Here is a 12,319-nt window from a genome sequence, read left to right as displayed (position 1 = left end):
CTGAATTTCCGCCTAGATCCTGGAAGGAATGCTTGCTAACTTGGTGTTGTCACTCAATTTCACATAAATGAATGTCTTAAGGTTCTTCCCTTTGCCTAAGCTAAATGTCCTACTGTTCTCACTCCCTCTGGTTTTTTATTACATTTATTTATTTGTATATATTCATGTGCACACACAGAATGGGGGTGAGGCATGCCACACCGCACTTGTGGAGATCAGAGGGGGACAACTTACGGGGGTTAGTTCTCTCCTTCCACCATATGGATCCCACAGATCAAACTGAGGGTCACCAGGCTCGGTTGGCAGCAGACGTGTTTACCCACTGAGCCTATCTCACCGGCCCTGTTTTCGGTTTTTTTTTAATATTTTATTTATTTTTATTTTGTGTGTGTATGAGTGTTTGCCTGTGTGTATGTAAGTGTAGCACATGCATGCAGTGCCCGGAAGAGGAGGTTTAGGTATCCTGAAACTATAGTTACATGAACGGTTGTTAGCTGCCGCGTTGGTGCTGGGATCTGAACCTGGGTCCTGTGGAAGAACAGCAAGTGCTCTTAACCACTGACCCATCTCTCCAGCCCTTTATTTGTTTGTTTGTTTGTTGTTTTTTAAGGAAATATTTCTTTTAGTTTACAGCTCTAGAGGGATACCATCCATCATGGAGGTGACCTCTCATTCTTACAACTTGAAAATAATATTAGGCAATCATTTTTTTAAATAAAGGACATCTCTGTTTTCTTAATCATTTTGGTTTTTTGATGGTTTAAGTTCAGCAGCCTGAAATTCAATTAGTGTACAGATGTTCCTTGACTTATAGTGGGGTTAATGAGGCCAGTGGATTTGAAAATACTGTAAATATTGATGCATCTAATACACCTGACTTCAAAGATCACAGCTTAACTTAGTTTACCTTAGATGTATTAGATCATAAGCACATCTGATGTGATTGAACAAAATCATCTAACACAAGGCCTACTTCATGGTGAAATGTTGATGATCTCAAGTACAACATACAGAAGGGCATTTTTTGGACGTAATGGGATGCAAAAACAAAACCCAGTATATCCAAGAAACAATGTCAGTCGGAGCAGTGTCCTGTGGATTACTGAGTGCTTAGCCTCATATCACAGCTGACTAGGAGCAGCAATTTAAGATCGCTGCCCAGTATGGGAAGAGCGTATTGTACTGTACATCATTAGTGTTGGAAAAGATAAAAATCTCAAAATGAGTAGTGTGGTTTCTGTCTAGTGAATAGTGCCTTCTCAACATTATGAAACTCAAAAAGTAAGTCTTTAGGGCTTCCTATAGTCCTTAGGAATTTGACTTACATATACTTTCTTATATCAGGGAAACAAATTGAGGTTCAACTCAGGTGAACATTTCAAGAGCATACCCAAAGACTCAATAACCAAGATGAATAACATCTCAATGCTCTCTCTTTAAAAAAAAAAAAAAAGTTAAAACAAAATCCTTGATTCAGAATTACCCGTTTTTTCTGTTCATCCTGGCTCCATTGTAATTCTGCGTAGTTCTGCTCAGTACAGATGCTCAGTAGCTCTCTAAAATATAGTTTTGTCTTATGTCTATTTGAACCATTTGTCTCTCTTTGTCCTTGGGATTTATTGTCATTTACTGCTGCTGTTAACGCCCCCTCCACTACCACTGCTCCTTCCATTTATCCCCTAAGACTTCTCTTTTTAACCCTGCTCTTAAGAATTGGATCTAAGGGCTGGAAGAGATAGCTCAGTGGTTAAGAGCACTGGCTGCTCTTGCAGAGGACCCAGGTTTAATTCCCAGCACCCACATGGCAGCTAACAACTGTCTGTAACTCCAGGTCCAGGGAATCCAATGCCCTCTTCTGGCCTCTGTCAGCAGTGGTATGCTTTCATGTGGTAAGCTTACATACATGCAGGCAAAACACTCATCTGCATAAAATAAAAATAATAGTTTTTTAAGAAGAATTGAATCTAACAGAGAAAGTTCAGAGTAAAAGCCTAAATTTTAAGTACTTCCATAGTTTTGTGCACATCCACCTTATCAGTTTAGCCCTTTCCCTCTGACGGGGCAACTGCCTTCTCTCCACCCCTTTCCTTTGCTCTCTTTTGAGTTCTATTCTTTGCCATCTCTCTTGGTTTACTTTTCCTCTGCCCGAGATGCCTTTCTCCCTCCTCAATCTCCTCCATTTTCTCACGTCAAAACCATCAATATCAGCTCATCATGGCATCTTAAATGATCCTGTTTGTTCTTCCTCTAACTCCAAAAGCCCAGAATGAGAGAAGCGTGGCACTCAGGAAAGAAGTGAGCTTCCACATATAATGTCACAAACCAAAGGTCTTAATTTGACAGCGTGCCTCCGAAGTGCTGGGATTAAAGGCGTGCACCACCATGCACGGCTTATTTATTGTTTTTATTTTATGTGTATGAGTGTATTTCCTGAATGTATGTAATTGCACCCGTGTCGTGTAATGCTTGCAGAGGTCAGAGAGTGTCGGATTCCCCTGGAACTGAAGTTATAGATGTTATTAGTCACCATGTGGGTGGTGGGAATCAAACTCGGGTCCTCTGCAAGAACAGCCAGTGCTCTTAACCGCTGAGCCATCTCTCCAGCCCCAGCCACTGCTTTCTTAGTGAAGCATATGTAACTCAACCATGGACAAGCCATATCTCCTTGTCAAGAAATCCTGACAAAGTAAAGCATAAACTCTTGTGTCCACCAGGGCTTTACTGAGGCATAATCAGAAGTTTCGATAACTGTATATACAGCCAGGTCTAGAATGGCATATCTGTGAAATATATAACAGCATTTTCCATTTTTTCATTGCTATTTAGATTGCTGTTTCATTGTGCATTATTTTGTTGTTATTGAGAATAGTTAACACATTTATAAGGTTCAACTCCCAAAATCTAAAAGAATCTTGCATAATCGTCTTCTACCTGTTCTCCAACTGCTCTTTTTTTCACACAAGCAAATATACATATTTTATGCAAATAGCAGCATACCATACATGCTGTTTGTATCAGCCATATTTCAGTTGGTGAAGCAGAGCCGTGTGAATACTGTGTATAAAAGATGGGGGCTAAGTCAGTAAAGTGCTTTCCTGGCAAGCATGACACCCTGAGTTCAGTCCCCTGAACTCACATTAAAAAGGCCTGGCATGATGGCACACACTTGTATACCCAGCACTGGGGAGGTAGAGCTAAGCGGATCCCTGGGGCTCACTGGCCAACCAGTCTAGCCTAATTGGGGCTCCAGGCCAATGAGAGGCCCTAACTCAAAGGAGCTGGACAGTGTTCCTGAGGATGAAACCTGAGATTATTCTGTGGTCTCCACAAGCATACACATACATGTACCCACATTCACGTGCACAAACCCATACACACACACACACGGAAGAAGACCATGTACAATTGTAGATGTAACTGAAGAAGAAAGAGTCTGAAAGGGGAGCCTGGAAAACGAGAAGAGGCAGTGATTATGAAACAGTAATACCTTGGTATAAGTCATAGCTCACTAGGGAATCTGGAAATCTGTGCATGTGCAGTTTTAAGTGGAGACCCCCAATGGAATGCTTTACTAGTAAAGAAATTCTTCTGTGTTGTCAAATAGAACTTTCTGTCACAAGGCCTTCTTCAACCCCCAATACCAGAAACAAAATCTTTCTGTGATATTAAAAATGTTTCATTTCTTTTTTTTAACTTTTACAAAAACTTTATTGAGAATTTCATACATGCATATAAAGTGTTTTGTTCAAATCCATGCCCACTTCCTCCCCTCCAACATTCCCCCCTCTGAAGAGGTAACCCTAAAATCTTTTAAGGATTAGATACAAGCTCCCAAATACTTTTGACATTTTTGGCCTTTGGAACTTCCCCCTTCTGAAGAGGTAACCCTAAAATCTTTTAAAGATTAGATAAAAGCCTCCCAAATACTTTTGACATTTTTGGCCTTTGGAACAGAATATGTTGCTGACAGTCCCAAGGACAAAAAAAAATGTTTCATTTCTGTACCATCCAGTGTAGTGGCTGTTAGATTGGCTGTGACCGAAGAACTGGATTTTTAATTAATTTAAATTTAACACATGAGGAGTTACAGAAATATTAGTCAAAGGATAAAAAATTTCAGGAGGAATTAACTTCAAGTAGGGTGACTTGTACACACCAATGTTCTATTTATATTCTAGAATATTGCTAAGGGTAGATTTTGTGTTCTCATCACAAACCTGTGTGGAATAATAAATATATGAATTAGCTTGATTTAGTCATTTGACAGAGTATACATATTTCAAAATAACATTCATGATAAAATATATAATTTTTACTGTCAATTTAAGATAATCAGTTAAAAATAAATAGGAGCCGGTGGCTAGTGGCTCCCATGTTGGACAGGACATTATTAGAAGGCTGTGTCTAGTTGTGAGTCTGAGTTTGCTGTTGACCTACAGACACTACAGATGGCAGAGTCCAACACAGCAGGAGATGCAGTGGATGCAGCCCCTGTAAAGACACCTCTGCATCTGCCTCACTCCCAACCTCAACACCCTAGAGCACAAAGCCTCTGTTTCCCTTCAGCCTCCCAAAATCCCACCTGAATTTCTCTTTCAGTCAGCCCTGATTCAGAATCACACAGAAAAGGGTGTTCTGAGAAACATTCTACCCATTTTGTAGATTGACCAGGTATACAAACCTAACTAAACTGTTTTTCTTGCATAAGAGAAGTATGTGAATGTCTTAACATGTCTGTAACATAAAGAATTCCTGCTTTTTCACATCTGTTGTGGTGCCCATTGTATGAATATATACCACTTGCCACTTAACTGTGTATATTTTACAATTTACTGATGGGACTTTTGTGTTGCTTTCATCTATTGCTGCAGTTTACATGCAGCATCAGATAGCTTTGGATGTTTATGCAGGTATATGCTGGGGGAGTGTTGTGTCAGAGGGTATGTGGTCAAAACTTAAATTTTAAGGAAGAAAAAATATTAAAGGACCTGAAAGAAATAAAAGTGCTAGGAGTGTTTCTCCACCTTGGAATAAGAAGGAACTTTATAATATTGACCCAGAAACCAAAGAAAAGGTTGATATATGTGCTGTCAAAGTGAGCACAAGACTGATAGAACAAATGAGTTGCACTGGCAGGGCGGTGCACGCCTGCCATCCCAGCACTCAGGAGGTGGAGGCAGGAGGAGCATGAGATTGATTCAAGGCCAACCGGAGTCTATAGTGAGACTCTGTCTCTAAATTTATTAATTCCATACAATAGAGCCCATAATCTGACAATTATTTTTTAAACTAAGAAGTCTTTTAATGATATTCTAAGAGAAACTTGCTGTTTTGTAAAACAAATGCCAACCTCATTTCCAATTTTAAACTCTCGGGTTGTGATTGTGTGGACATATTTGGTTATTTCTAACAGGTCCATGCTTCATTGGGAAAAGGGAAAAAAAGATTTTTGTTTTTCCGGTTCTTTCCTCCATTTCTTTCTTCCTTAGACATCTAAGAAAATACACTATAACCAGGGCAGTGATAGCTGGCGTGGACAAGAAGAGGGTAAAAGAGCTGATGAGATGACTCTGCGGGGAAAGGCACCTGCCGCCCAGCCCGACAACCTGAATTCAGTCCCCTGACCCCAAAGGAAAGACCCAACTTCCACAGGTTGTCCCTGCTCTGTGCACATGAAATAAGTGAAAATGTGACTAAATTTAAAAAAGAAAAAAAGGGGCATAGCGCAGGAAGGAAAGCCGTTGCTAGATCTTTCCCACTCACTACCCTCTCTGCAGCTTTGTAAATGTCATCACTAGACCTCATTCAAGGAAGGAAGCACCTCTTACTTGATTATCTCCCACCGCCCCTTCTATAATGACTAGCTCAGAGCCTGGGCCTAAAGTGTTTCTTAATCTTAATCCCTCTGGACTTTAATTCCTCCTTTATAAATTGTAGACATAAAGCTTACTCAGGCTGGTTCTCAAAGATAGCATGGAATAATATTTGGGAAAGGATTTGTTAGCCATAGATAATTTGTATCAACTTAAGGATTTATCTTTTCAAAAGACAACTGAGTTTACAAGGGAAATATGAAGATGGTCACAATAGATACACGATCCCTTAGCTCCAGGCCTGGGAGTCAGGAGACCTGGATTCCGCTGCTCCCTGCCAACATTCTGGACTTGCTAGACTGCAGTGTCCTTGACTGGTAAAGGTGTGCCAGTGTGAGCTGCAGCTTGGCTGCAAAGAAGGCCCTGTGTTGTAGGCGACTTCTAGGACTCGTGGTGCTCTTGCTGTATCTGCCTTCAGTAATTGCGTCCACCTTTACTGAAGCGTGTGGGGTGCTGTGCTGGACACTTTACTATGTCAGCTCTGCTCTAACTCAATTTCCCACCCTTATGTCAGTTTCTTCACTGGTTAAATCTATGTGACAACTATACTAGAAGACATCCTTGAAGAATATTTGAAATATGTGGTTACTGTTCACTGTACCTCATTTTGATTTAGGAAAGAACTGATCTGGACTTGGACTGTAGCTCAGTGGCAGTCTTTGCTTAGTATGTGCAAGGTGCTAGGTTCAGTCCCTAATACTTTGAGAAAAGAAGAGGAGGGAAAGGAGAGGAAGGGAGAAAAAGGAAAAGCAAAGAGAAGAAAAACCTGATCTTATGCCATACTAACAAATTATCGTACTAATAAGATAATAATAAGAGTCTAAAAGAAATGCTTTGTATCTGGTGCCTTTTTTTTTTTTACAGTCAAAATCAGCTGGATTTTTATTAGAGACTCAAAATGCATTTTTAGATTTCTAGAAACACATAGTACTTGCAATAAAGGAAATTGAATCAAGGAATTTAATCTTTCACCTTTTCATTCTCATGACTTTGCTCTTTTACTGCATGCTATTGAGGCCCGAACGACTATTCTCAGACTTTTCAGAACAAGACTGAATAAAGTTGGTTGGTGTGCTAGGGGGAAATACATAGGCATTAAGATCATTAGGATGCAGGGCTAGAGAGCTGGCTCAGTGGTTAAAAGCACTAGCTTCTCTTGCAGAAGACTCAGGTTTGGTTCCCAGCACCCACATGGTGGCTAACAACTGTCCATAACTCCAATTCCAGGGAATCCAGTGCCCTCTTCTGGCCTCTGTGGGCATTGTATGACATGGGTGCACTTACATACATACAAGCAATACACTCATACACAGAAAATAAAAATAAATCAAAAAAATTTTTAAAGGTTATTAGATGTTGATACTTTATTTTTACATTTCCAAAATTTGAAATAGTGTACATTTTCCCCTCAGGAGTTTCTTCTAAAGGGGAAGGAAATCAATTAGAATGTCAGAATCACAGATAAATTACAGACTAGCATTTTAATAAGACATATAATCACACTGATCCTAAACCTTCCTACTAGTTTTGAACATTTACTTTAAGCTTTTTTGTCTTTGTCTGACTGCTGTTACTATTATTATTTCTACAGTGCTGGAGATCAGACCCAGGGTCTCACATGCTGGGTACACCCCCTGCAGAGCCACATCCCAACACGGAGGGGTTTTATTTGCTGTTTTTCTTAATGTTTCCCTCAGCCATGGCCATGTTTGTCATATTTTGACTTCTAAGAATAAAAATGGTGAATATTGATTTCAAAATGATTGAGTTACCCACATAAGAATTTATTTTCTAGATTTGTAGGCAATTCTTTTTTAAAAAAGAACCATAGAACCATTAAGTCAGTTTAATGCTGAAAGATTCCTGTAATGGATGGACATGTCTTGTAACCTTGCCATTGTCTAATGGTCCCAGAATAACAAATCTCCATTTAAGGTGTTCTGGGTTTTGTTGCATTTTAATTTATTTATTTTGTGTGAGTGAGTCTGTGTTTATGGGCACACTTTGCCATGTTGCACATGTGGAGATCAAAGGACAGATTTGAGGAGTTGATTCTCTCCTTCCACGCTGTGAGTCCTCAGGATTGAACTCAGGTCATCAGGCTTGGCAGCAGGTGCCTTAACCCACTGAGCCATCTCTCTGACCCAAGGTATTTAATTTTGTGCTAATAAATAAACCTCTTTCTTTCAGACCTCTTAAGCCATGAAAATGCAGCCACACTGAACGACGTGAAGACCCTGGTCCAGCAGCTCTACACCACTCTGTGCATCGAGCAGCACCAGCTAAACAAGGAGAGGGAGCTCATCGAGAGACTAGAGGACCTCAAGCAGCAGCTGGCTCCCCTGGAGAAGGTGAAAAGTCAAAACTCAGACTTCTGATTTATTTGGATTTTTTTTCCAGTACACGATTCTATTTCTTCTCAGTTTGATCTATTGGGCCCAGTCCATCATATTAGCCCACCCACCTATGGGTCTGAACCATAGAGAAAAATGTTAATCAAAGCCAAAAAACACTTAGGAGGGAATAGCTTGGAACTTGCTAAAGGACTGAGAGCTCTGAGGTCCGTTTGCACTGCCCTTCACCAGATTTGCCACCTTTAATACAAAGACTGGGGTAACTGCTAGTCACGATAGCTGAATATAGTGAATCAAATTATAAGCAAATAGTGTATGTAATACTATATTCAAAGTGATTATGTAGCCCTTATTTACTATAGAAAATACTCATGGCATGTTATAGAAAGTAAATCCGAAAACAGTATGAATATTATGGTCCAGTTTTTTGTTTTAAAGTGGCATTCATTTATTTATTGGGATGAGGGGGTACATGCATGTGTTGGAGCTCAGAGGTCAACTTCTCTTCTTCCATAATGTGAGACCCAGGATTCAAACTCAGGTCATCAAGTTTGGTGGCAAGCCCCTTTACCCACTGAGCCGTCTTGCCAGCCCCCACGATCCAGTTCTTGATGTGTTATTCACATACCTGTATAGATTTATACTCGTACACAAAAAATCAGAAGGTATAAGTCCTACTGGACTAGTGGGATCACAACTGATTTCTTTTTTATTTATTGTTTTTGTATTATGTATATGCATGTATTGTCTGCATGTATGTAAGTGCACCCGTGTCTCGCAATGCCTGCAGGAGAGAGAAGATGGTGTTGGATCCCCTAAAACTGGAATTATGGATGGTTGTTAGCCACCATGTGGGTGCTGGGATTCAAACCAGGGTCTTCCACAAGAACAGACAGCGCTCTTAACCCCTGAGCCATCTCTCCAACCCCTGATCTCTCTCTTTGCCCTTTTCAGAAGGCTTTATAGTGATATTACTCTGCATTTTTCAGCATGACTCAGCGCAGTTGCTGTTCATCTAATGATGGAGGCACATTCTGAGAAACTTGTCTCTAGGTTTCATTATGAGAACCTCATAGAGTATGTTTGTACAAACCTACATGGCATAGGTCAGTCACTCAGCATGGCCTCTTGATACAGTTGGAGATGTGAATCTATGATGTGTGAGGCTGCAGCTTGTATAACAGTAGGCTTCTAAAATAATAGGAAAAAGCATAGTCTGGTAAAAACATATGGCAGTAGTGTGATTGTTTATTATCAAGAATCGTGCAGATACACTCAGCTGTGCATGCTGCCCTATCCTGTGACTCAGTGACCCAGGCCTTTTTTTTTTAACACCAGCTTCACTACTGGCATGTGAGTCATGTATTGTGCTAGGATGTTATAACAGCTATACTGTTGCTAGGTGGTAGGAATTTTTTAGCTCCATCATTGTCCTGTGGAACCACATACAGTTTATCACTGACCAAACACTGGTATGTAGCATATGACTCTTCATTTTAAGACATTAGATTATTGAGATTGAGGAAAGGAAAAATACTTTTAGTTTTGTGCCTTTTCTGATTTCTTAAAATTATTGCCATGTATTATTTAGTGCATGCCATGAATTGTACTAAGTGCCTGCATTCCCTTATTAAATCTTCAGAATTACTCTGGAACGGAGTTAGTGGTGTTTTGCAGATCTGGACTCTGAACACAGCCGCTCAGGTGGATTCTGATCTGTGCCGACTCACTCTCTTGTTCTGCCCCTGGAAAAATACTTGAGCTAAAGCTGATAGTAGATTGCATCTGGCACACAGTAAGCAGCCGTTGCTGTTTTCATCTCCCCTTTCAGAGAAGGTGGCCTTGTGCTTGTGAAGAGCTATTCAAATCCTCTCCCATATTTTTACCTCCTTCCAGGGTGAAACTTTTGCATAAAAACCTTCATTGTTCTGTAAGATGTTTTTCTCAGTGAATACTACAGGTATTATTTAGGAAGACAAATTATTTTTTACTAGAACTGAATCTAACTTGTGTCTTGATCAAGCCATATCTTTGGTGGACATAGGCAGTTTAAATAAGAGTTTTAAATTGGTTCCATATCAAGTGCTTATGATTGTGCCTATGTGCCCAACAGGTTCGAATTGAAATTAGCAGAAAAGCAGAGAAGAGGACCACTTTGGTGCTATGGGGTGGCCTTGCCTACATGGCCACACAGTTTGGCATTCTGGCCCGGCTCACCTGGTGGGAGTATTCCTGGGACATCATGGAGCCGGTCACCTATTTTATCACGTATGGAAGTGCCATGGCCATGTATGCATATTTTGTAATGACACGCCAGGTAAGCATTCCACTCCAAATAGCTTTCTACGAAATGGGAACAGTTTGGTGGTCACTGTAGTGCTCTTTTCTCACATTCTTTCTGAGACCAGTTCCCTTTAAGTGCTCACTGATTGATCCTTTGTACACCCATGCATGTGCATACGTGTGTCAGTTATGTATCAGCACTGCTGTAGGTGCTAATGATAGAGAGGCAAGTATATGGCATGGCTGCTGCCCTCATGGAGCATCTCAGCCATTGAGAGAGAGTCATATCAGGGGCTGGAGAGATGGCTCAGCAGTTCAGAGCACAGGCTGCTCTTGCAGAGGACCTGGGTTTGAATCCCAGAAACCACATGGCGGCTAACAACCATCCATCCAGAACTCCTCTGCTCTGCACCCACACAGTGTATTTACACACATGTAGGCAAACATTCATACACACATAAAATAAAAATAAATAACTTTTTGAAGTAAAAATTTGATTTTATTAACATTAGTAGAGAATATGCTCTAGAAAGTGGAGGTAACTGGACATAAAATTATGGCAGCAATTTAATAGAACAGTCCCAGATGGTTAGCTGAGGGCGACATCTAGTGAGGACAAAAGTCTTGACTGTGGAGAATTTTGGATGATACTTGCAAAAATATTACACTGTGCATAAACCAAATTGAATTGTTTTCACAAGAGTTGTAAAGTTTCATAAAGGAAAAGTTTTTTTCCTACATGCACTTCAATTTCACAGCAAGAGTGGCATAGAGTACCTCAACACAGAAGAAAGCATTCATGCAAGATATCTAATGCCTTGATATAATAAATAATGCATACACTTCAAAATGATTACACTATCATTACACCTAGGGCTTTCTCAACTATGAGGTGGTGGTCATGGAAAGCATGGCCCCCAATTTCAACATCTAGAAAGCAGCCACCACCACCACCTTCTACGTGTCTTCTCTTTTTGCATTTTTTCTTCTTCATTTTTCTTAATCAACTCTGCTGTTATTGCTGCTTCTTAGCAAAACTGGGGCGAAGAAAGCACTGTGCGATGCTTAGAACTCTGATTAATAAACAAGGTGGTCACAGATTTTCCTGGCTTGAATACTTCCACAACTTTCCTGATCGGGGGTCATCATAGGAGGTCTGACGTAGGTTTGTTTCAAAGCTAATATAAGAAAATTCTGGTTCTGGAGTGATGCAAATAGTCCATTAAGTTCCATCCGATTTCATTCCATTCATCGAATAGCCACAAGGATTGAACAGTGTGGCATCAATGACAGAACCTGGTATCAGGTCATGAATTCCACTCTCACAAGTGCCATCCTTTGCAGTAACACCATCTTTCATGTAGAACTGGTCCATAACTGCTGGGTCAAACTCACTCATCAGAATTTCCAGGGTTTGATCTGGCTGATTGATTACTTGGCTCTCTGGGAAATCCAAAGAAAACAAGTACCAACAGTCAGAATTCATATGTCCCATACAATATGCTGCTCCATTTGGGAAAATCGCATTAAAAAACTGTTTCTTCCTGGAAATTCTGGTGTGGGTACCCTTGGTGAGAAGACTTCATGAAATTCGTACAAGAATAAAAGAAGCTTTGACGGCTCAGTGGTTAAGAGCACTGGCTGCTCTTGCAGAGGACCCAGGTTCGATTCCCAGCACCCACATGACAGCTACAAACCGTCCTTAACTCCAGTTCCGGGGAATCCAAAGCCCTCTTCTGACCTCCGCAGCATTGCACAACACAGGTGCACTCACATACATGCAGGCAATACACTCATACACATAAAATA

General features: G+C 40.5%; 1 protein-coding gene and 1 pseudogene across 2 annotated transcripts in view; one reads left to right on the top strand and one right to left on the bottom strand.

Annotated features, from left to right (window-relative positions):
* The window catches only part of Mcu (mitochondrial calcium uniporter), a 193,352-nt gene that overhangs the window by 162,563 nt on the left and 18,470 nt on the right, over positions 1 to 12,319 (top strand). For both annotated transcript variants that reach the window (XM_008836623.3, XM_008836622.3), the window contains exons 5-6: positions 8,064 to 8,224; positions 10,341 to 10,544. In XM_008836623.3, the coding sequence (XP_008834845.1) occupies positions 8,064 to 8,224; positions 10,341 to 10,544 (365 nt within the window). The remainder of the gene's footprint in view (positions 1 to 8,063; positions 8,225 to 10,340; positions 10,545 to 12,319) is intronic.
* Positions 11,539 to 12,319, bottom strand: part of LOC103736981 — a 1,383-nt pseudogene continuing 602 nt past the window's right edge.

Source organism: Nannospalax galili, unplaced genomic scaffold (genome assembly GCF_000622305.1).
Source record: "Nannospalax galili isolate Female #2095 unplaced genomic scaffold, S.galili_v1.0 scaffold1437, whole genome shotgun sequence".
Lineage (NCBI taxonomy): Eukaryota > Metazoa > Chordata > Mammalia > Rodentia > Spalacidae > Nannospalax > Nannospalax galili.
This window is presented reverse-complemented; position numbering and strand designations above follow the sequence as displayed.